The following is a 22953-nucleotide window of genomic DNA, read 5'->3' as shown; positions in this document are numbered from 1 at the left end:
AGATGAATGGGTGCTGAGCATCTATCTTTATTTAAAATTGATATTTGAGAGAGAGAAAGAAACATTGATTTGTTTTTCCACTTATTTGTGCATTCATTGGTAGATTCTTGTATGTTCCCTGACTGGGGATCGAACCCACACCTTGACATATTGGGACAATGCTCCAACCAACTGAGCTACCACCTGCCCAGGACCTGAGCATCTATCTTTCCAAGTGTGTAGTGGCCATTTATATATCTTCATTGAGAAATGTCTGTTCAAATCACTTGTCTATATTTAAATAGGATTATTTGCCCCCTTTTTTGGATTGTAAGCGTTCTTTATATAGTCTGGATACTAAATCCTTATCGGAAACATGATTTGTAAACATTTCCCTGTTCTATGGGCTGTTTTTTCATTTTCATTTTTTATTTTTTGGTTAATCCTCAGCTAAGGTTATTTTCCCATTGATTTTTAGAGAATGGAAGGGGGAGGGACAGAGAGAGAGAAACATCCATGTGAGAGAGACACACTGACTGGCTGCCTCCTGCACACACCCCAGCCAGGGCCAGGAACCTGCAACTGAGGTTTGTGTCATTGACCGGAATTGAATCCAGGACCCTTCAGTCCACAGGCTGACGCTCTATTCACTGAGTCATACCGGCTAGGGCTGTTTTTTTTAAAAAATATATTTTTATTGATTTTCAGAGAGGAAGGGAGAGGGAAAGAGGGATAGAAATATCAATGATGAGAGAGAATCATTGATCAGCTGCCTCCTGCACGCCCCCTACTACAGATGGATCTGCAATCCAGGCATGTGACCTTGACGGGAATTGAACCAGGGACCCTTCAGCCTGCAGGTCGACACTCTATCCACTGAGCCAAACCGGCTAGGGAAGTTTTTTCATTTTCTTGATAGTGTCCTTCGATATACAAAAGTTTTAAATTTTAATAAAATCTAATTTTTCTTTGTCTTTTATTTTTTGCTGCTTGTGATTTTGGTGTCATAATAAGAAATTGTTGCTTAATCCAAAGTTACACAGATTTACACCTGTTCTTTCCTAATAATTTTATAGTTTTAGCTCTTAGATTTATTTTGAGTTACTTTTTGTATATGATTTGAGTTGGGGTCTAATATCATTATACCAGTACCACAGTATTTTTTAAAATATAAATTTTATTGATTTTTAAAGAAAGGTGAAGAGAGAGGGAGAGAGAGAGAAACATTGATATGAGAGAGAAATATCAATTGGTTGCCTCCTGCACACTCCCTGATCAGAACCTGGACTGGGGATCAAATCTGCAACCTGGGTATGTGTCCTGAGTGGGGAATCAAAACCTGTGACCCTTTGGTGCATGAGACTATGCTCAACCAACTGAGCCACACTAGCCAGGACAGCACTACACTATTTTTTAAAAATGTTTTTATTGATTTTAGAGAGAGGAAAGGAGAGGGGGAGAGAGATAGAAACATCAATGATGAGAGAGAATCATTGATCGGCTGCCTCCTACGTGCCCCACAGTGGGGATCGAGCCCACAACCTCGGGCATGTGCCCTGACCAGAAATTGAACCGTGACCTCCTGATTCATAGGTTGACGTTCAGCCACAGAGCCACGTGGGCTGGGCTGCATTTTACTCTTTTTGATGGTTTTGTAAATGGAATTGTTTTCTTAGTTTCATTTTCAAAGTGTTCATTGTTCACCTCACACGTTGGCTTTTGAGGGAGGCAGTTGTTTACTCCACAGAGTTGGAAGGTGATGCCTTGGGGTGTAGGTGTGTTGCTATTACATCCTGTGGGCCGTTGCTTAAGCTTCCCTGTGACTGATCTGAAGTCACAGGTGTAGAGTTTGAGTCTATGACACAAAGGGAGACGTGTCTGACTCATCGTTCCCACACTCACTTTACTTCCGATGGCTCCCTCACTGGGAGAGGAGCAGAGTGGGTCTTCTTCAGGGTTTGGGGGCACCTCTAAAGCCCTGAAGGCAGGGCTGTGGCAATCTTCTCTTACTTGCAATTTGGGCCAGCATCCTCCCTCTTTTAATGGACGTCATGCCCACAGAGCAGCGATTTTTAATCGGTGGGCCATGGCACACTGGTGTGCCACCAGAATTTTTAAACATGCAATACCTGACTATTTGGTTAGCAGTATTGGCCTGTTTTTCCTTAGATTGTCAAATCAAAAAATGACAACAGCCAACGTAACAATAGCAGTCCAGTGTGAATGAATCACAATTATACCTATATTTTTGAACATTTTAATTTTATTGATATTAGAGAGAGAGGAAGATTGGGGGAATAGATAGATAGAGATAGATAGATAGAGAAACACTGATTTGTTGTTCTGCTTATTTATGCATTTATTGGTTGATTCTAGTATGTGCCATGACTGGGGATTGAATCTGCAACCTTGCTGTATCAGGATGATGCTCTAACCAACTGAACTACCCGTCCAGGGCTATACCTATTTTTTTTTGTCAGTTAGGCAAAAAATATATTTCTTGATGTGCCACAGAATTTTACTAATTGTTTTATGTGCCACGAGATGAAAAAGGTTGGAAATCACTGCCACAGAGGAATATTGAGAGTGACAGGTTCAGGCAGGGTCCTGGAGGCGGTGGAGTTAGAGGAGTCGGGAGGGTATATAAGGATCAACCATATGGTAAAAATCAGAGAAGTGGAGGACCATTCAAGGTAAATATGTGCTGCCTGAACCATGTCCGAGGCCATCTCTCTGCTGGATCCCTTGTTAGCAGGGCCAGTTGCTCAAGCTGCTAGTTTCCACTATAACATGGGGATGAGGGAACTTACCTCACAGGGTGGATGTGAGCAGTAACATGTACAGGGAACACCCTGTACAGGGCTTGACCCAGAAGGTGCCAGTTAATGTTCCTGGGAGTATGAGTTGATTATTAAGCTCCTTTCCTTCTTGGGGTTTGGGCAGTGTGAGAGTTCACGATTGCTCAAGTGGCATAGAGTTCATAATGGGATGGAAAGAGTGGGAAGATCCACCAGGAGGAGGTATATGGGAGACACATGGGACAAATCTCACCTTTACTAGCGCTCAGAGTTAGCAATTCAGATGGGCAGTGTGGTGGCTCTGGGGCTGAGGAGACCCCATAACATTTTCACGCCAAAGGAATGGAACGCTAACTAGGGACAGCTGCAAGAAGCAGGCTATTGCAAGTTTATGTGTTTTGATATTTGAGGGCACAGAAAAAAAGTCTATGCATAGTTATGGTATTTAAATTTTAGATACTAGTTTATTAAAGTCATCAATGTCAAAATCTATTTTTCCTTATGTTTTTAAGTTCAAATTACAAATTGAATCTAATAAAAATTTGAAAATATTACTTGTTTTTCTTTAATTTCAACCTATAGATTTTGTTTGACAACTTATAATAAAACAAATAAAATAATCTTGACTTTTTGGGTGACATTTTTTATTGTGGTGAAGTACATATAAACTTGACCATCTTAACCAGTATATTCAGTTCAGTGGTATTAAATATTCATATTGTTGGGATGATATTTGTCCCATTTCAAGTTTGCTGATTCTTTCTTCTCTAGTGAAATTTTCATTTCAGTTATTGTGATTTTCAGCTCTAGAATTTTGTTGTTGTTTCTTTTTAGGTTTTCTATTTCTTTACTGATATTTCCATTTTGTTCACACATTGTATTCTTGACTTTCTCCACATCTTCCTTTTGCCATGGAGATGCACACAGGCCTTGCTGTTGCTTCAGTTCTGGCTGTTTACCTTTCAAATCTCATAACACATTTCTCTTGTGGCCAACCCTAACCAGGAACCATACTGGGAGTGAATTCCAAGAAATATAGTTTCACCTTAGCTAAGATGACATACTAAAAAGCCACCCTGTTAATTTCAAACTTTCCTGGAGTTAAAAGTATACCTGTCCACTAAGGGAACAGTTTTACTATCTCAAGTGGACAGTCTATGACCATGATCTGTAATTATCATCTTAAGAACATTGAAGTTGTCTATTTGCCAGAGATTTGATGATGGGATGCCAGACCTGGGGTCTACATACATGTAGACAAGTCTTCTTGATTGAGTACACTAAAGTTCCTTAAATGTTTTGAACTCTAAGCATTTGATGTTTTTGATTTTGTCTAAGTCCATATCCTTCTGATGGGTTCAGATTTGCATCCTGACTTCTGGATCTAAGTTGCATCCTCACTAGAGTACAATGCAGTCGGGATCCCTAACCAAGATACAGCTACTCTTAGTAACCCGGTCTAAGTGAATACTGGATCCTCTCCTTATTCTTCTTGTCTGAGTGGATCAGAGCTCTAGAGATATTTTATGACACCCCCTGCATACCTCTGCAGGGCTCTCTCACAACCCTGAAATCATGCTAATGGCTCTGAACACTGGGTGTGAACCCTGAGGGCCCAGGAGTAACTCCAAGAATGGAGACCAGAAGTGTGTGTGCTACGTTCACCCAGAATCAGGATCTTTGCCATTCAAATGACATATCCAGGGCAGACTCTGGGGAGGAATGTGGGGTTCAGGTCACCCCTAGGGAGAGGACTGAAGCCAGCAAGAACCATACACAAACTTTGCACTAAAAAGAGCATTGAGGACCCTTAAAGGACACTGGGTGTGGGTAGAGGGCTTTGGGGCCGACTGTAATACCAGGAGCTTCAAGCGTTGGGTCCCTGTGGAGGGACTAATCTGGTCTCCAGTCACAGGCTTGATTTGAGTGGAGGCAGGATGTTTGGTGTCCCATCTGTCTGGGCTTTGGGTGCCCCCTTGTGGCAGAAGTGATTCTTGTTTTCAGAGGGTCTGTGCCCTCTCAGGAACCCAATCTTCTGTCTCTCCAAGGCCATTACTGCTATTGAAACATAAGAGTAGAGATGTCACACCTCCGACACCCCCCTCCCTACCCCCCAAAAAACTTCCCTGTATCTGCAGAGCTGGCTGGATTTCAGCAAGTCCAACGGATTTGGGGAAGCGCTTAGGGAAGACCATTGTATGGGCAGAGGGACTCAGTCCCAAGGACTCCCTTCTGTGGCTGTTGGGGAACCCTTCTTTAGTATAATCCAAATAATACACCAGAGCATTATCTGATCTTCAAAGCCCCTTTGAAGTACTTTCCAGGCTATTTTAGCCCAGACTCTAGACCAGTGGTTCTTACTTAGCTTTTTTGGAGTTAAGGGGCTCCTTTGAGAATCTGAAGAAAGTTGTTGATCTTTCTTTAGAAAATACACATGCACACAATGTTGTGTATGGAATTCCAGGGAAATAACGAACTCTTTGGGGATCCAGGGACCCACATAGTTTGTAAAAGCCCCCCACTCTAGATCACTACTTCCATTGGTCTCAGAAACTTGTTGCCCTTGAATAGATTTGCTGCCCTTCTGAGGAGATTGGCAATGTTCTCTTAGGGACAAGATCTCTGGAGGGGGAGGAAGAACACAGGGTAAAATTTCTTCTCACAAGAGAAGTAACTTTAGCCTCTTTGAACCTAAAAAGCTTCCTTGTGTTGAAAACAGTCATCTCTTTTGGGAAAATATCTAAGAAAGACAAATAACAGAACTAGGTCATCCACATAATGAGGTGAAAGCCATTCTCTGGAAGGCTTTCCTAAAACAACTCTTCTTAAACTCTATTTCAGATGGTCGGAAATGTCTCTAAGGAGTTTCCAGAGACAAGACAAAATATAAAAGAATAAAAAAACGCATACTGCCTCGCTTCTAGAAGAAAACTTAAACAAATTGACTCGCGTCCCTTTAAGACACATCTTTAAAGGGATTTTTCTTTTGGTTGGGTGCACTTTGTTCACTAAATGTTTACTTAATGTATATTGGAAAAGAGAATTTTAGAGTTGGTAGGAATTCCAGGCATCTCTTAATTTGATTCCTTTATTCTCAGACAAGCAGCACGAGTACCAGAGATGTAAAATGTCACTCATTCATTCATCCATTCATTCAAGCTTATCAATCACTTCCTATGTGTCAGGTGGGCTTTGTATGAGAAATAAAAGAAGAAAAACACTGATGAAAATAACCTAATTGGGTAGAGAGGTATGTAGGCAAACAACCATAATTCAATAAAGATAATGGCTTTAATGGAGGCTATTCAAAAAATAAGGGAAGCTTAGCAGGGAAGCCAAATACATCAGCTAGCTAGAGCAAGATGACTTAACAGAGGAGGTAGCATCTGAGCTGTGACATGATGCAAGGGGTTTGCTAGGTGGGCTAGCTGAATTTGTTCCAGGTTTTGGAAATGGTCTGCAGGCTGGTCAATGCAATATGGTGTTAGGCCAAGGGATGAGTGGGGCCAGAAATTTAGCTGCACTCCACAGGGTGGAAGAGGCATCTTTTCCTAATTATTAATTTTTTTATTTACTCATTTTAGAGAGAGAGAAAGAGAGAGAGAGAGAGAGAGAGAGAGGGAGGAAGGGAGAGAGAGAAAGATAGAAAGATTGATTTGTTGTTCCACTTATTTATGCATTCATTGGTTGATACTTGTATGTACCTTCATGGAGATCTAACCAGCAACCTTGGATCAAATGCTCTCACCAACTGAGCTACCCGGACAGGGCCATCTTTCCCTAATTTGTATGAAGGCACAATATAGGCTACCATCCTGAGTGTGGGCAAAGGCATAGAAATGTGCAAGAGCAAGGTGTGTTCTGAAAACGATTAGTTCTGACAACCATTATCTCAGAATTCCCAGTGTAAAAGCATGGAGTGAGGTGATGAGTAGGGACAGTGAGGCCAGGTCCTGAGGGCTTTGCTGTGATCACAATGTTAGTAGTGGTAATGCTGGGAATGGAACCTTGGTGTCTTCCTTCCAGACTGTTACTCCTTCTGCAGCACCAAATTGCCTTTAACTAGATACTGAGCTGTGTGCTGGGTCCTGGTGAGGACACAGTGAAGAATATGCACAGGCCAAGCCCAGGGTTTACAATCAAGGAAGAGTGCGCCACCTATGGACAAAGAGTAATAATAGGAAAATGTGATAAGTAGCAAATAGAGGAGAAGAAGGAGCACAGAGCACGAACTCAGCACCCAAAGTGGTATAGCCACTTTGGAAGATGGTTTTGGACATTGCAGATGTGATTTGCCTCAGGCCACATGCCCTAAGCCAGGATTCACGGTCAGGGGGTCTGACTTCAAGGCCCTAAAAATGCCTACACTCTCTAATGAAACAAGTCTACTTCTAGGAATCTATCCTAGAGAAATAAATGAAGATATATGCAAATACTTAGCTATAAAGATGGTCTATGGAAATTTTTTATAACAGCGCTTTTTTTAAAAAAGGAAACAATCTAAATGTCCAACAAAGGAGATTGGATAGTTGTATTGTATTATAAAAGATGGAATATAAAATAGCTATTAATATGATTTTTTAAAGCATATTTATTAATGGAGAAAAGTTAGACATCTTCCTGGATGAAATAAGAAAAATAAACCACGTACTGCATAGTTCTGTTTTTAAAAATTTATTGAAGAATTTATACCTGGTAGGGCATAGTAGTAGTTAACTTAAAGAGGTGAGATGATGGATGACTTTTATTTTATATTTTTTGATAACCTGAATCTTCCAATTTTTTCCTATAATGAATAGGAACAACAAAGTCATAACAGAGTATTTACAAAGAGTTTCTATTTCCTCCTCTGTAAGAAGGGGAAACTTAGAATTAAATAATATAAAGTAGCCTGGCCAGGGTGGCTCAGTGGTTGAGCGTTGACCTGTGAATCAGGAGGTCATGGTTCGATTCCTGGTCAGGGCACATGCCCAGGTTGCATGCTCGATCCCCAGTAGGGGGCATGCAGGAGGCAGCTGGTCAGTAATTCTCCCTCATCATTGATGTTTCTCTCTCTCCTCCCTTCCTTTCTGAAATCAATATAAAAAATAATAAAGCATTTAAACATTCAGTTCAGGGCCTGAAAATAGTTGTGTCATTAAATATAAGCTACTGATGCTACTATAATAACAACTACCACTACTCTAATTACTAGTCCTATGGCAACAACAGCACTACTCCCACACCATGACTTTCACCACATTACTATTACTGGCTGTGGTTCAGGGCCAAAGCTGAAACCAGGAAAGGGACAGGCTGGGGCTATAATTTTGGTTTCCAATGGAAAAGGCTTTGCTTCAGCAGCAACATTTGAATGGGAGGCAGAGTTAGAGATTAGAAAATGAAGTGGAGAGTCAGTTACCAGGCAAGGTCCTGGCCTAGGTGCTGGGTTGGAGTTCGGAAAGTGACTCTGCTTCAGGTCAGGCAGCCTTGGTCTGAAGGCCTGGGAGTGGGAAAAGGGCTGCAGAGGCTGGGGCCCCTCAGAGAGCCTCACTAAGCCTACTGTTCCCAGGAAGGCTCAGTCACTCTTCCCTTTGTCCATATTTCAAACCTGAGCACATACCAACTGGGAATCCTGATCTTGTCTTGAGTCTATTCCAGTGACAATCTTGCCCACCGAAAAAGATCACTTTGACCCTTTGTACCACTTCCTTCCAAGATCTTACCCAGCTAGGGTTTCTCCTTCCAAGCCAGACCTTATTCAGTCTTATCATCATTTCTCAAATCTGTAACCAGTAGTGATGCTCTCTGAACTCTGTTATCTTGCTCTTCCAAAATTATCTCCCGTATGAGCTCTTGAATGGCTCCACAACATCGTAGCCCAAGCCAGCTAAATTAAGCCACTGTGGGCCATTTAATAGATATATTAAAGCAGGATCCCTAAATCTCAATACCCCAAGGATAAATGATTGTGCATTCTTCATTTCTGATAACATTTTCCAGTAATTGCAATGTGGCAGGATGCAGAAGCACCTGAAAAAAGCTTTATTTTTTTTTAAAAGAAACTGGTATTTGTTTTGAAGTATACTTTACATAACAGTAAAACACATAGGTCTTACATGTACAGTTGGATTAATTTGGACAATTGTATTTACCCATATAACCACCATTCCAATCAAGTTATGGAATATTCCCATCACCCCGTGAAGTCCCCTTATGCCCCTTTGCAATCTATCTGCCCCACACCACCAAATATTTCCTTGGTTTCTTCCTATTTCTGTGACTATTGCTTTTCAGTCTCCTTTGCCAGCTCTTCTTCCTCTACTTGACCATTAAATGTGGAGTTCCATGGGTCTTGTCTTAGGCCCTCTTCTCATGTCACCCTCACACACGCTTTTTAGGTGATCGATCTTATCTACTCTTATGCTTAACTTATCATCTATGTATCCAGGACTCTCAAATTTGTCTCCAATCTATTTGGCACCAACATTTGATTGCCTCACAGGTACTTCATGCTCAAAATGCTCAAAACTGAATCTTTAAGGTCCTTTGCCATACTTAACCCAAACCTGTTCCCTTTTATTTTACTTTATGTGTGAAATATACATTTTAGCAGAAAATTGCATAAGTGTGTGTATATTTGATGAATAATTATAAAGTGAAATTACTAGGTAATTACCACCTACATCAAGAGATGGAGCATTATAGGATGCTCAGAAGTCATTCATGTGCCCTTCTCTGATCAAATAAAATTCCTCCTTCCTAGAGCAATGAGTACACGGTCTTCGGTGATAATAATTTCTTTGCTTTTTGTTATATTAGTTTCAACTCTTATGTATGCATCCCTAAACAATGTAGTTTAGTTTTTTATTTTTTTATTTTTTATTGATTTTTTACAGAGAGGAAGGGAGAGAGATAGAGAGTTAGAAACATCGGTGAGAGAGAAACATCGATCAGCTGCCTCCTGCACACCTCCTACTGGGGATGTGCCCGCAACCCAGGTACATGCCCTTGACCGGAATCGAACCTGGGACCTTTCAGTCGGCAGGCCGACACTCTATCCACTGAGCCAAACCGGTTTTGGCTGTAGTTTAGTTTTTTAAACTTTATGAATCACACTGTTTCCTTTTGAAATTTTTTTTAATTGAGTTGAGAGAGATTAAAGGGAGAGAGAGAGAGAGAGAGAGAGAGAGAGAGAGAGAGAGAGAGAGACATTGATTTGTTGTTCCACTTATTCATGCATTCATTGGTTGAGGCTTGTATGTCCCCTGACCGGAGATCGAACCTGCAACCTTGGTGTATCAGGACAATGCTCTAACCAACTGAGCTACCTGGCCAGGGCACACTGTATGTTTTCTTTTCTATCTCTTTCTCAACAAAATGATTTTGAGATTCATGCTTATTGCCAAGTTTCACTATAGTTCACCCACTTTCACTATTAGCAATGAAGTGACTATACCATTATTCATGATGATGAACATTGGATTTATTTCCAGTTTTGGAACCAATATTATGAGCACTGCTTTTACTGACCCTATTGTACAAGTATCCTGGTAAGTGTATGCATGCATTTTTCTAAGTATGTACCTCGGGGTAGACTGGCAGGACCATAGAGTATTGTCAGATAGTGGAAACTGATTTCCACGGCAATTGAACCAATTTACACTTCCTGGGCAGTATGTGAGACTCCTGGTTGCTCCACACACATATCAACATTTAGTATTGTGTACTGTCAGAGTTTTGACCTTTTGCCAATCTGGTGGATGTGGTTTTATTTGTATTTCTCTGATGTCTGTTGAGGGTGAATACTTTTTATGTGTTTATTGGCCATTTGGATTTCCTTTTTGGCAAAGTGAGAGTTTAGCTTTTGCCACCTGTATGTCTGGATACTCACTGTCTCTCAGATTTTTTTCTGGGTAATTCCTTAGTATCTTGTCATCTCTGGTGCTTTTTGCATGATTTTAAAAAAGTATCCATTGCCAAAACCGGTTTGGCTCAGTAGATAGAGCATCGGCCTGCGGACTGGAAGGTCCCAGGTTCGATTCCGGTCAAGGGCATGTACCTGGGTTGCAGGCACATCCCCAGTAGGAGATGTGCAGGAGGCGGCTGATCGATGTTTCTCTCTCATCGATGTTTCTGACTCTCTGTCTCTCTCCCTTCCTCTCTGTAAAAAATCAATAAAATATATTAAAAAAAAAAAAAAAATAAAAAAAATAAAAAAAAAAATAAAAAAGTATCCATTATTTTTAGTTGCTTTCAGCCAGAGGTTTGGACTAAAAAAAAACCTAGTCTGTTATCACTGGAACCTGTAAGTTCTCTCTATTGTTTTCTTTTAAAAAAATATTTTTAATGAAATATTTCTGGCATGTAAAAAAGTGTAGATAATAGTATCTAATCACACATGTAACCATGACTTAGCTTAAAAAATGAAACATTGTGTGTGAAATTGAGGACCTTTATATATTCCTACCCCCTACCTTTCTTCCCAGAAGTAGTTAATATCCTGAATTTGATTTCATCATTTTCATACATATTTTTATAATTTTCTACAAATATCTCCATTATATATATATGGCTGAATTGCTCTCCAAAATGATTTTATTTATTTATATTATCCTTAGTAATGTATGAGAGCTCTGGTTGCTCTAAATCAGTGATGGCGGACCTACTCATTTTTTTGGTTGATTTTTCTTTGTTAAATGGCATTTAAATATATAAAATAAATATCAAAAATATAAGTCTTTGTTTTACTATGGTTGCAAATATCAAAAAATTTCTATATGTGACACGGCACCAGAGTTAAGTTAGGGTTTTTCAAAATGCTGACACGCCGAGCTCAAAAGGTTCGCCATCACTGCTCTAAATCCTTGTCAATTCTTGGTATCATCAGATTTCTTAATTTTTGCTGAATCTGATATGTATGAAATAGTATCTTGTTATTTTAATATGTATTTTCATGACTATTTGGTGAGGTTGAGCTACATATATATATATGTGTGGGGGTGTGTGTGTATATATATATATATATATATATATATATATATATATATATATATATATCCCATATAATAAAAGCCTAATATGGCTTAGTATCCGACCATTTGACCAGTCGCTATGATGCACACTGACCACCAGGGGGCAGACACTCCAACTGGTAGGTTAGCTTGCTATTGGGGTCCAGCTGATCAGGACAGGGTGAGAGGGGCTGGACACACCCTGGAGCCAACCTCCCGTGGTCCCTCCCCTGCCTCTAAAATATTTCTTCTAATTAATTTCCTTTCAATGTGCACAAATCTGTGCACTGGGCCTCTAGTTTATATGTAAAAATACATATATTTGGCATTGGAACTATCAGTTCTACCCACCCATCCTCCAGGAATGGGAGAGGGGCTGGAAATTGAGTTAATAAGCGATCATTCTTACATGATGAAGCTGCCTCCATAAATATCTCTAAATGACAGGGCCCAGAGAGCTCCCAGGTTGATGAATACTCCATGAGCTGGGTAGTGTTGCACCCCAAGCTCCATGGGGACAGAAGCTCTTGTGGTCAGGACTCTTCCAAACCTCTCACTATATATCTCTTTATCTCTCTGCTCATTTGTGTCCCTTAAAATATTCTTCATAATAAACCTGTAATAATAAGTAAAGTGTTCTTCTGAGTTCTGTAAATTGTTATAGCAAATTATCAAAACTGAAAAAGGGTCTTGGGAACCCCTGATTTGAATCCAAGTTGGACAGAATTGTGTGTAACTTGCTAACTCTGGGTAGTTAGTATCAAAATGGAATTAAATTGTAAGACACCTAGTTAGTGTCTGCAGAGAATTGGAGAATATACTGGTGTGAAAAACCCACACATTTGGTGTCAGAAATGTTGTGAATAAAAATGGATTGTATTAATTGGTGTCAGAAGTGGGATTGGGTAAAAATAGCCGCGGCTCACAGAAACATGTGGTTTGGGAAAAGAAAGTATGAAGTGGGGGAGGGATGATAAATCTCTGATGCTTTGATCTCTGGATGGCTACCTAGTCACTCATGGTCTGAAACTGTATCTGTGCTGCCATTAATAATAATGGAATTTATAAATGATGGTAGACTTGATTCCTATATTGGATATGTAAGTAAATGCAAAAATGAAAGGAAGCAGGCTAAACATATAGATCCTTGGTTGTTGTTATTGGTAATATGAAAATAAAAGAGAGTACTAAAATGAAAATAAAAGGCCCTAGCTGGTTTGGCTCAGTGGATAGAGCATCAGCCTGTGGACTCAAGGGTCCCGGGTTCGATTTCGGTCAGGGGCATGTACCTTGGTTGCGGGCACATCCCCATGGGGGGTGTGCAAGAGGCAGCTGATCGATGTTTCTCTCTCATCGATGTTTCTGACTCTCTGTCCCTCTCCCTTCCTCTCTGTAAAAGATCAATAAAATATATTTAAAAAAAATAAAAAAATAAAATGAAAATAAAAGAGAATACTGGGTCAGACCTTAATTCTTGACCAAACACAGATTTGAGAAGTTAGGACCCTCTTGGCCTGAACCCCAGCTGGGGATCCAAAATCATATGCATGTGTGGATAAAATGGCTGGGGAAAGACTTTTCTGGGACTCCTTGACACAGGAGCCCAATGCATTGTGATTCCAAAACCTGTTGGTGAAGTCTTAATGGGGGTGAGGTTACATTAGATTAGGAGAATATGCAGATGCAATGGTTGATGGAATTACGGTGAAAGTTTGGATGAAAACTGGTGGTAGTTCTAAGATGAATGGACAGCATCCTGTATGAAAAGCTGCTGCAGTAAGACAGTTAGATGGAAGGCTGATTGAAACAGGCCATCTCTCACTGGGTTGAATTGCATGCTGTTTTCTAGCAGTGATGAAAGAATTGAACAATGGTAAAACAACAACAACAACAACAACAACAAACCACCTCAAAATCCTATGTTTGGGTTTTTACAGACTCATGGGCAATAGCCAATGGCCTAGCCATATGGTTAAGGTAGATAGGTGATAGAAAACTGGACTATTAAGGGGATGCCTGTATGGGGCATGGCCCTGTAGAAATCACTCTGGGAATTTAAGGGGTCTGTTAAAGTAAGACATGTCAATGCCCATCAGAAGAACCTTCTTCCAGATTCGGAAGGTGATTGGAACTGTCAAGTGGACCTTATGGTGTGCTCTCTTGAGATGGCCACTTGGACCCATGAAATGAGTGGACATGTGGGTGCTGTAGTAATGCAGAAATGGGCTGAATATAGATATACTCCTCTTGCACCCTGTGAAGCTCAAAAATGCCAACAAGAACTGTTCTTTCAACAAGAGAGACAGAAACTGGCTCTTGGGAAGATTTCACTGGGTGTGGGCTTGGGGGAGGCCCTGCTAGTTGGCAAGTAGATTACATTGGACCAATGCTGGTAGCCCCAGGGTCCTGACAGGGATAGACATTCTGGACTTTGCATACCTGGTGGTAGACACAGTTAAAAATAAACAACCTACCCAAAATGGAGTCACTGTGGTAAGCCTAACTTAATTGCAGTTTCAGCCTCTCCCAGGAGTGGAATTTTAAACCAGTCAATCTAGAATTTTCTGGTCAGCACTAGTGAGGGAACCTGCCTGATAAGACCCCTTGCCTTCTCCTAAGGGAAGATGACTTTGCTTGAAGCCATCCACTCTTTTAACTTCCTTGTCCCACCCTGTTTCAGCCTATAGAAACTTATAGCTCCTGAGTTTACTACATGGAATGCTTCCTGCTTCATGAATCATTATATAAAGCCAATTAGATCTTAAGTTTACTTGGTTGAATTTTTGTTCTTTAACAACACAGATGCTCAAAATACTACAAAAAGATTGGTATACTAGTAGAAGATACTGTACCAAATTTGGCCTCTGAGTTAATGTTTCTTTAGACCAAGGGATGCATACTACTTATAGCCCATAGTGCCCAACAGTAGGCCAAGAGATATCGTATCAAATGGACAAATCATGTTGCATATCATCCTCAGAGTAATGGTCTAACAGAGAATTGGAATGGGCACTTGAAACAATTGCTGTCTAAAATGGGGAGAGATAGCCCTGGCCTGGTATTTCAGTTGGTTAGAGTATTGTCCCAGTATGCCAAGATTATGGGTTTGATCTCTGGTCAGGGCATATACAAGAATCAACCAGTGAATGTATAAATAAGTGGAACTACAAATCGATCTCTCTCTCTCTCTCTCTCTCTCTCTCTCATAAATCAATAAAAAAATTAAAATGGGGAAGATAAAAGCAAGAGAGACTAGCTTGCATGCCTTTCCGAGTGTATGCTCACACTCAACACAGGGGGGTTAAGCGGGTTCCTCCTGGATAGATTCCTCCAATTTTCTGGAGGAGATGGGAAAGGGGGGGTTAGGGAGAATGGTGGTGTCACTATACAGGTCTTCCCCACATCATTTCAACTTTTGTTTTCCCTACGTGATGCAATGGTCCCAGGATCAAGGGTGCAACTGTGGGTGCTGGAAGCAGGGAGGATTCCTAAGCAAGCAACATTAATCATACCTTTAAACCTTCATGCCAGAATTCCTGAGGACCTGATAGGGTGGACTGTGCCTTCACTGATCTGGCAAAGTCAGGGTTAACAGTGAATTCTGCTGTGTTGCCTAGTGGTTGGGTCAGCCCACTAGTTCCATCCCTTTATGAATGCGAGTTGACTGTCAGGGAGGGACTTGCTAAACTAGAACTGCTGCCAGCAATCTGGACCAGCACAGTGGCTGAACTAATGTACTTTCCAAAGGTGGAAATGTTGGGAGAAAAATAAATGGTGAAAAAGAGAAATAATCACTGAAAGTAAAGGAATAAGTCGGTTATGCAATGAGGGAAATCCAACATAGTATTAATGCCTCTAGAAAGACTCAGAGCAAGAGAATAATATTATCTCTTAGATAATTATACCAGATGCCTAGAAAGGGTAAAGCTATGTTTGCTGAGACAACCCCTGCTTTTGTAACCTGATAAGATCCCATGGCAGCCTGAATGGACATTGCTCTAGGAGATATCCTGCTCATACGGTATGATGGTGACTTACACCGACTGAAAATGACTAAATGGAACTTCAGTAATCTGCCAGTATCTCTCTCCCTTCCACCCCCAAACCTGACTCCCTTTATTCCCACATTAGCAGGGCTTATCTATAAGAACTATTCCCTGAAAATTCCTCTTCAGCTCTTTTTCCCACATCATTTTTACTATCTTTAAAAAAACCCACATTTTTATTGATTTCAGAGAGGAAGAGAGAGGGAGAGAGAAACATCAATGATGAGAGAGAATCATTGATTGGCTGCCTCTTGCATGCCCCACACTGGAGATCGAGCCCTCAACCTGGGCATGTGCCCTGACCAGGAATCCAACCGTGACCTCCTGGTTCATAGGTCGTCACTCAACCACTGAGCCACGCCAGCTGACCGGGGCTATGCCAGTATCTTTTAACTCATAATTTTCAGACTACATCTGTTACATAGGATATCATACTGTGATAAGGTGTAATACTGGTGGTGTTGGTAAGATTTGACTACCTCATGAAAATGTCTTATGATAATACTGATATTGATGATCAAACGTATTGGGAGTTGAATTAAAGTCTCCTCAGGATATAATACCAGTGCAAGAACTGGATCTATCTAACCATCAGCCGCTTTCTGTCCTAAATATTTCTGCACAGGTTTATTATAAGGTACAAGTAGCAGGAGATCAAGGTGGGAAAAGAGTAATCAAATTAGTACAAGAATATAAAAATGTATGTAACGGCTTTATAGAACCTATTAGTTGTTTCTTTTTGTCTATCCCTACTCCACACTGGCTTCTCCAAATGTTAGGCATATTAGTGTTTGCACAATTGCTATAGCTAGCCTATAAATGCCGCACTAAGTGTAAATGCTCTGACAGAAATGATCATTTGGCTGTAAGGAGTTTATGACCAGAATTCCTATTCAGTATCACACTGGAAGTCCTAGCCAGTATCTTAATTAGGCATGAGAATAAATAAAAAGCATATAAAACGGAAAGGAAGAAATAAAACTGTTTTTGTTTAAAGATAACATGATTGTCTATGTAAAAACACCAAGGAATCTATAAAATGTTTCTTAGAACTAAGAAGTGAGTTTAGCAAAGTTGTAAGATACAAGGCCAATATTAAAAAAGCAATCATAGCCTGGCCAGCGTGGCTCAGTGGTTGAGCATCGACCTATGAACCAGGAGGTCACGGTTCCATTCCTGGTCAGTGCATGTGCCTGGGTTGTGGGCTCGGTCCCCAGTGTGGGGCATGCAGGAGGCAGCCGATCAATGATTCTCTCTCATCATTGACATTTCTATCTCTCCCCTCCTCTTTGAAATCAATAAAATAAATTTTTAAAAGTTTATTTTAAAAAATGCTTCTTTAAAAAATATTAGAAATATAAAAGTTAGACAGAGATAAGTTTCACATTATTTATAGGTGACACCCTAAGATAATCACTGCAAAACTATTATCCTATATAATAAAACCCTAATATGCAAATCGACTGAATGGCGGGACTACCGGTCACTATGACGTGCACTGACTACCAGGGAGCAGACGCTCAATGCAGGAGTTGCCCCTGGTCAGTGCGCTCCCACAGGGGAAGCACTGCTCAGCCAGAAGCTGGGTTCATGGCTGGCGAGCGCATGACAGTGGCGGGAGCCTTTCCTGCCTCTGCTGCAGGTGGGCAGTAAGGAGTGAGGGGTCCCGGACTGCAAGAGCCCCGGCCTGTGAGAGGGATGTATGACTGCCGGCCCAGGGGATCGAGCCTAAGCTGGCAGGTGGACATCCCCCGAGGGGTCCCAGACTGTGAGAGGGCACAGGCTGGGCTGAGGGACCCCCTCCTCCAGTGCATGAATTTAGTGCACCGGGCCTCTAGTACTTAATAAGAGAATTTAGTGGGTGGCTAAGTAGAAAAAATTAAAAGATAGAAAAGATCCCCTTCTATAACACAGAGATACAGCACCTGTGAATGAATGAACTTAACAAGAAATACTCAAGATCTATATTTTTAAAAATTAAAATACTACCGAGGGACACAAAAGGAATCAACAAATAGGAAGGAAAACTATGTTCTTGAAAGGAAGACTAACACTAGGAAGATGTCAATTCTCTCTAAGTAATCTAGATGTGTAATGCAATCTCAATACAAATACCAATAGGAGTTCTTTGGAGGGGAGTACTAGATAAGTTGATCTTAAAGTTCATGTGGAATAAGAAATAAGAAAATATAGTTAGGAAAATTTTGAAAAAGAAGATTAAAAGGAACTCAAATAGATATTAAAATATAAAGCTAAAATAGTTGAAAGACTGTGGTGCTAACAAATTAAAAAAAACAGAGGGAAGAGAATGGAAAATCCAGAAGTAAATTCAAATTTATACACAAATTTGATTTATAATGGTAGCATTTCAAATGAGTGAAGAAAAAATTATTGTTCAATAAATGATCTGGGATAAGATAACATTAGGAAATTGTCCAGTGAAAATAGTAAGAGATATGAATAGTTAATGGAAAATTAATTACAAATGACTCTTTAACATATGAAAATGTTCACTCACAGTGAAATAGAAAATGTCCCTCACAATAAGAAATGCAACTAACGATTACACTGAGATAACATTTTTCACCTTTCAGATTGACAAAGATCAAAATGTTTGATAGCACAGAAATGTTGGTGTTTATATGTGGAAATGGACGCTCTTAAATATTGCTGACATTCAATCTATATGGAGGACAATTTGGTAATTTTTATCAAAATATTATATGTACCTTTGACCCACAATTTCATTTCTAGCAAAATTTTGATGGCAATACTCCTACATGTGCAAAACTACATAGTTTATTAGTATAGAATGTAATAGATTGGAAATGAATTTAAAATCCTCAAAGGGGCCCTAGCCGGTTTGGCTCACTGGAGAGAGCGTTGGCCTGGGGACTGAAGAGTCCCGGGTTCGATTCCGGTCAAGGGCATGTACCTTGGTTGCAGGCACATCCCCAGTAGGGGGTGTGCAGGAGGCAGCTGATCGATGCTTCTCTCTCATCGATGTTTCTAACTCTCTATCCTTCTCCTTTCCTCTCTGTAAAAAATCAATAAAATATATTAAAAAAATAAAATAAAATCCTCAAAGGGATCTAGTTAAATGGTGGAGCCATATAAATGAGATACTATGCTGACATAAAAAAAAAATTTAGAAGTTTTGTGATAGTGATATGGAATTATGGCCTAGCTATTTTTAAAAAATATATATATTTTAATGATTTCAGAGAGGAAGGGAGAGGGAAAGATAGAAACCTCAATGATGAGAGAGAATCATTGATTGGCTGCTCCGGCATGTGTCCTTGACCGGAATCGAACCCAGGACCCTTCAAACCACAGGCTGACGCTGTATCCACTGAGCCAAACCAGCTAGGACTGGCCAAGCTATTTTGATAAATGAAAAAGGCAAGGGGAAGAATATACAGAGAACATGCTACCATTTGTGGGGGGGAGGGGTGGGTGGAGAGGAACGAAATATATGTGTATATATATTCTGGAATGTGCATAAGTTACCTCTGGAAAAGCATCAGAAACAGTCACATTGGTTGCTTCAAGGGAGAGGACCATGGTAGTTGAGGGACAAGACTGAAGAGACATTCCACTGTTTACTGTTGGATACTTTTTGGATTTTGAACCATGTCAATAAATTATTTGGCCACAAAAAGGAAACAGATAAAATTAAACCTAAAAAAGGCGAGGAAAAGTTGACTGACTGTGATGTACACAAATGAGGGTTTGCTTTTCTCTCATAAAAAGAAGCCCAAACTGACTTGTTCAGCTGCTCAAGGATGCCTCGTTTTTTCTTTTCTTCCAGGATCGCCGTCCTCAGAGGATTGGCTTTTTATCTCCATGGCTGCTTCCTCGTGACAGTAAGATGGCTGCGACAGCTCAGGCTTCATGTCCTCAAACAAGAAAGAAAGGACAAGGAAAACCAAAAACTTTTCCCTAACGATGCTTTTTGTCCTAGGAATGAGACGTTTCTGTACTGTCATTGGCCTGAAATGGATCCTAGGCCCCATTCTAAACCAATTCCTGGCAAAGGGGAATGGTTTTTTACTGGCTTCTAGAGGAAGGGCCGCTCCTCCTGACATCATGGAATGTCTGTATTGGTACAGAAAAGGGGTTCTGTTGCTAGGGAAGGTGTGGAAGTCTGCTGGGTAGGTTGCAGAAAGACTCCATTACAGCTGCCAATGTGAACCACTCCATCTTCTGAAAAAGAAATTCTTAGTTACCAGGCCTGTCTACCCCGACATATCCCACTGCTGCCACTTGACACAGTTAAATCCATCTCTCTCCTGGGCTGCTGGCGTGGCCTCCTCCCTGGCCTTGCCGTACCCATGTTCACATTGCTGGATTCAGTATTGGCTTTTTGCTCCCTGTAATATCGGAGTGGGGTTCTCAAAATTAATACATGAGAGGCTACCTAGATTCAGGCTTAATTATCCCGTTATTAACTACTATTGTATCGGGTCCCATCTTTCTAAGGCAACTGTCAAGAGGCTGTCTTCACTGATTTTCTATCAGCTTTCATTCTAGACAGGAGCTCCTCAGTCTAACGCGTGCTCCTGGAGTCTGTATGAATTCGACCCTGGCAAGACAAGCATGGGCAGCGTTATGGGCTGAGTCGTGTCTCCCACAATTCAGACGTTAAAGTCCTAACCTTCAGTGCCTCAGAATGTGACTATATTTGGACGTAGGGTTTTTAAAGAGAAAATTAAATTTAAGTGAGGTCATTAGTGTGGGCTCTAATCCAGTATGACTGGTTCCCCTATAAGAAGAGGAGGTTAAGACACAGGCACACACAGAGGAGGACCTTGTGAAGATACACAGAGAAGACGCCATCAGCAAGCCAAGGAGAGAAGCCTCAGAAGAAACCAACTCTGCCGACACCTTGATCTTGGACTTGTAGCCTCCAGAACTGTGAGAAAATAATTTTTTTGTTGTTTAAGCCTCCCAATCTGTGGTACTTTGTTAGAGCAATCCTAGCAGATTAATACAGGAAGGTGTAAATCTTACATTTGAATGGTGTTACATAGAACTCTGTCTTCGCACCACTTTCTAAAAGTGTTTTTCCTTTCATATTGTTGACAGTGTAAAAGAGTTGTTTTTTATCTGAACACATGGGAACAATGATTAAGGATTCATGTTGTCTGGCTGTAGCGTACTGCAAAGCAGGAGGATTTCACTATCTAAACATACAGCTCACCATTGTTGACTTCTCAACCAAGGAAGATGGTTGGAATACTTTCATGAGGTCAACCTTAAATAACCCATCCCCTCGGTTGGATCAGGCGACTCCTGGAGTATGTGTTTTAGAACCACCCAATCTTGATGAGCCCCAGCCACAGAGTTCTTAACATGAGACCCAGATGGTGGCCTTTTATGGAAGGAGCAGACAGCTGGCAGCCGCTCCCTTTACAATCCTTCAAGCTAAGATCGTCTCTACCGGGCAGCACGGTAAATAAATTCTGGGGGCCCAAACATTTACTAAGAGAGCTTGAGAAGATTTCAACTTCTTTCGGGCAAAAAATAAAATAAGACGAAAAGAAATAAACAAAATAAAAATCCTGAGTGCTCCTTCTGGGTGACAGGAGGTCAGCCTAGATCTCGACACCAACAGAATGTGAACTTGGCCTCTCACATTTTATGCCTCAAGTCATATTTTCCCCTTCAGTCAACCCCGCAGAACATGTTTGCACTCTGCAATGTGGCTGTGAGGGTTCATGCCTGTGGAACATACAGGGGGTCTGGCTCCCTGAGAAAACCAGCCCATTTTACCCCTGCAAAGAAATTCTGGAAGGATGTGGTACGTGGAGTTTTTACTCGAGGCCCCTAGAACCAGGCTAACTGGGTGCAAATCCCAGCTTTGCCATTTGCAGTTGAATTGGGCAAGTGACATACCTTCTCTGTGCCTCGGTTTCCTCAGGCATTAAACGGGAATCGTAGTAGTATCTAGTTCATAGGGATGTTGTGAAGATTACATAAATTATTATTGCAAAGCATTTCAACAAGGCCTGGCATGTTGTCAGTGATCACTGGCTAATACTGTTATTAACAGAATCACATATACCAGTCCCTCATAGACATACCTCTGTGGGATTATATTTTAGTTTTGACCTTTGCCTTTGACATTGCCCAGTGGAATAGTGTTTCTATATGAATCCCCAGAAAATAAATTATCTAGGTCTCAATCTCCACTTTATTTGCATGTGGTTACAATTTATAAATACACTTGCCATTTTACTTCCTCTCCGAAACTTTCCTTTTACCTAGTAACCCTACCCAAACCCCCAGTTTTTAATGACTCCTTTTCTTCTCCAGAGGAGAGGGGTGATGGTCCATGTAACTCCATATTCATATAGGGTCTACCTCAGTCCATGCGAAGTGCAGGTCCTCAAGGGGCCTCTGAAGCTTGGGATGAGTGCCACGAGTCTGTCAGAGGTTCCGTGACATCCTTGCAAGTGACCATGTGGCTGGCTTCCTTCTATGCCATGCTTTGGGTGCAGAGCGCCATGGTGGGCAGCAGCAGGCATCATATGCTCTGTCTGCCTGAAGCTGAGCTGGTGCAGCTCCAGTGTCCAGGGGATCTGCAATGAAGTCTCAGGCCTGTTCAGGCAGTAGTGAGAGTCCTGTGGCGGGCACGGTACCCAGCCAGTGCCCGGCCCTGCTCTCGGAGGTGTCTGAGGCCTGGCCCCTTAGGGCTTGCCTCTCAGGGGCCCTACCCAGGCCCCCTGTCAATCCTGTGTGGGCAGGGAAGCCTCGGGGAGAAGGTGCTCTTGTGCTTCCCTTCTCCTGGCTTCTTCCAGACACCATGAGGCATGGGTGACAGATTGGGTCCTTGGTCCTGTTAGAGGTCATGGCATCCCAGTGTCTCTGTCTCGGCCAGGTGCCAAGCTTTGCCATCTTCCTGGTAGGGTGTAGAGAGCCCGGGAGGACCAGGGGCACCCTCTTCGGGAATGGGGTATGGAGGCTCCGGGGGCGCAGGGGGGTCTCCAGGACCTCGTGCTCCCCCAGTACGGGTCCATTGTAGATGTAGATATTGCCAGTGACAGTCACAGACCCGCCTTTGCCGACACATGCCATTGGTACCTGTGGAGGGCAGCAGAGTGAGAGGGGCTGAGCGCACTGTGGGGGAAGGAA

The 22953-nt window shown here is 41.4% G+C and overlaps 2 protein-coding genes across 2 annotated transcripts in view; one reads left to right on the top strand and one right to left on the bottom strand.

Moving 5' to 3' along the window:
- Nucleotides 1-19882, top strand: part of VAMP1 (vesicle associated membrane protein 1) — a 51971-nt gene extending 32089 nt beyond the window's left edge. Inside the window, exon 5 of the mRNA XM_014451609.2 lies at nucleotides 19628-19882. Coding sequence (XP_014307095.1) covers nucleotides 19628-19680 — 53 coding nt within the window. The 3' untranslated portion in view covers nucleotides 19681-19882. The remainder of the gene's footprint in view (nucleotides 1-19627) is intronic.
- Nucleotides 19883-21994: 2112 nt separating this feature from the next.
- Nucleotides 21995-22953, bottom strand: part of LTBR (lymphotoxin beta receptor) — a 6399-nt gene continuing 5440 nt past the window's right edge. Inside the window, 3 exon segments of the mRNA XM_014451605.2 lie at nucleotides 21995-22827; nucleotides 22830-22888; nucleotides 22890-22902. Coding sequence (XP_014307091.1) covers nucleotides 22661-22827; nucleotides 22830-22888; nucleotides 22890-22902 — 239 coding nt within the window. The 3' untranslated portion in view covers nucleotides 21995-22660.

Source organism: Myotis lucifugus, unplaced genomic scaffold, assembly GCF_000147115.1.
Source record: "Myotis lucifugus unplaced genomic scaffold, Myoluc2.0 scaffold_10, whole genome shotgun sequence".
Classification (NCBI taxonomy): Eukaryota; Metazoa; Chordata; class Mammalia; order Chiroptera; family Vespertilionidae; genus Myotis; species Myotis lucifugus.
Note: the sequence above shows the minus strand (reverse complement) of the source record. Positions and strands in the feature narration are given on the sequence as shown.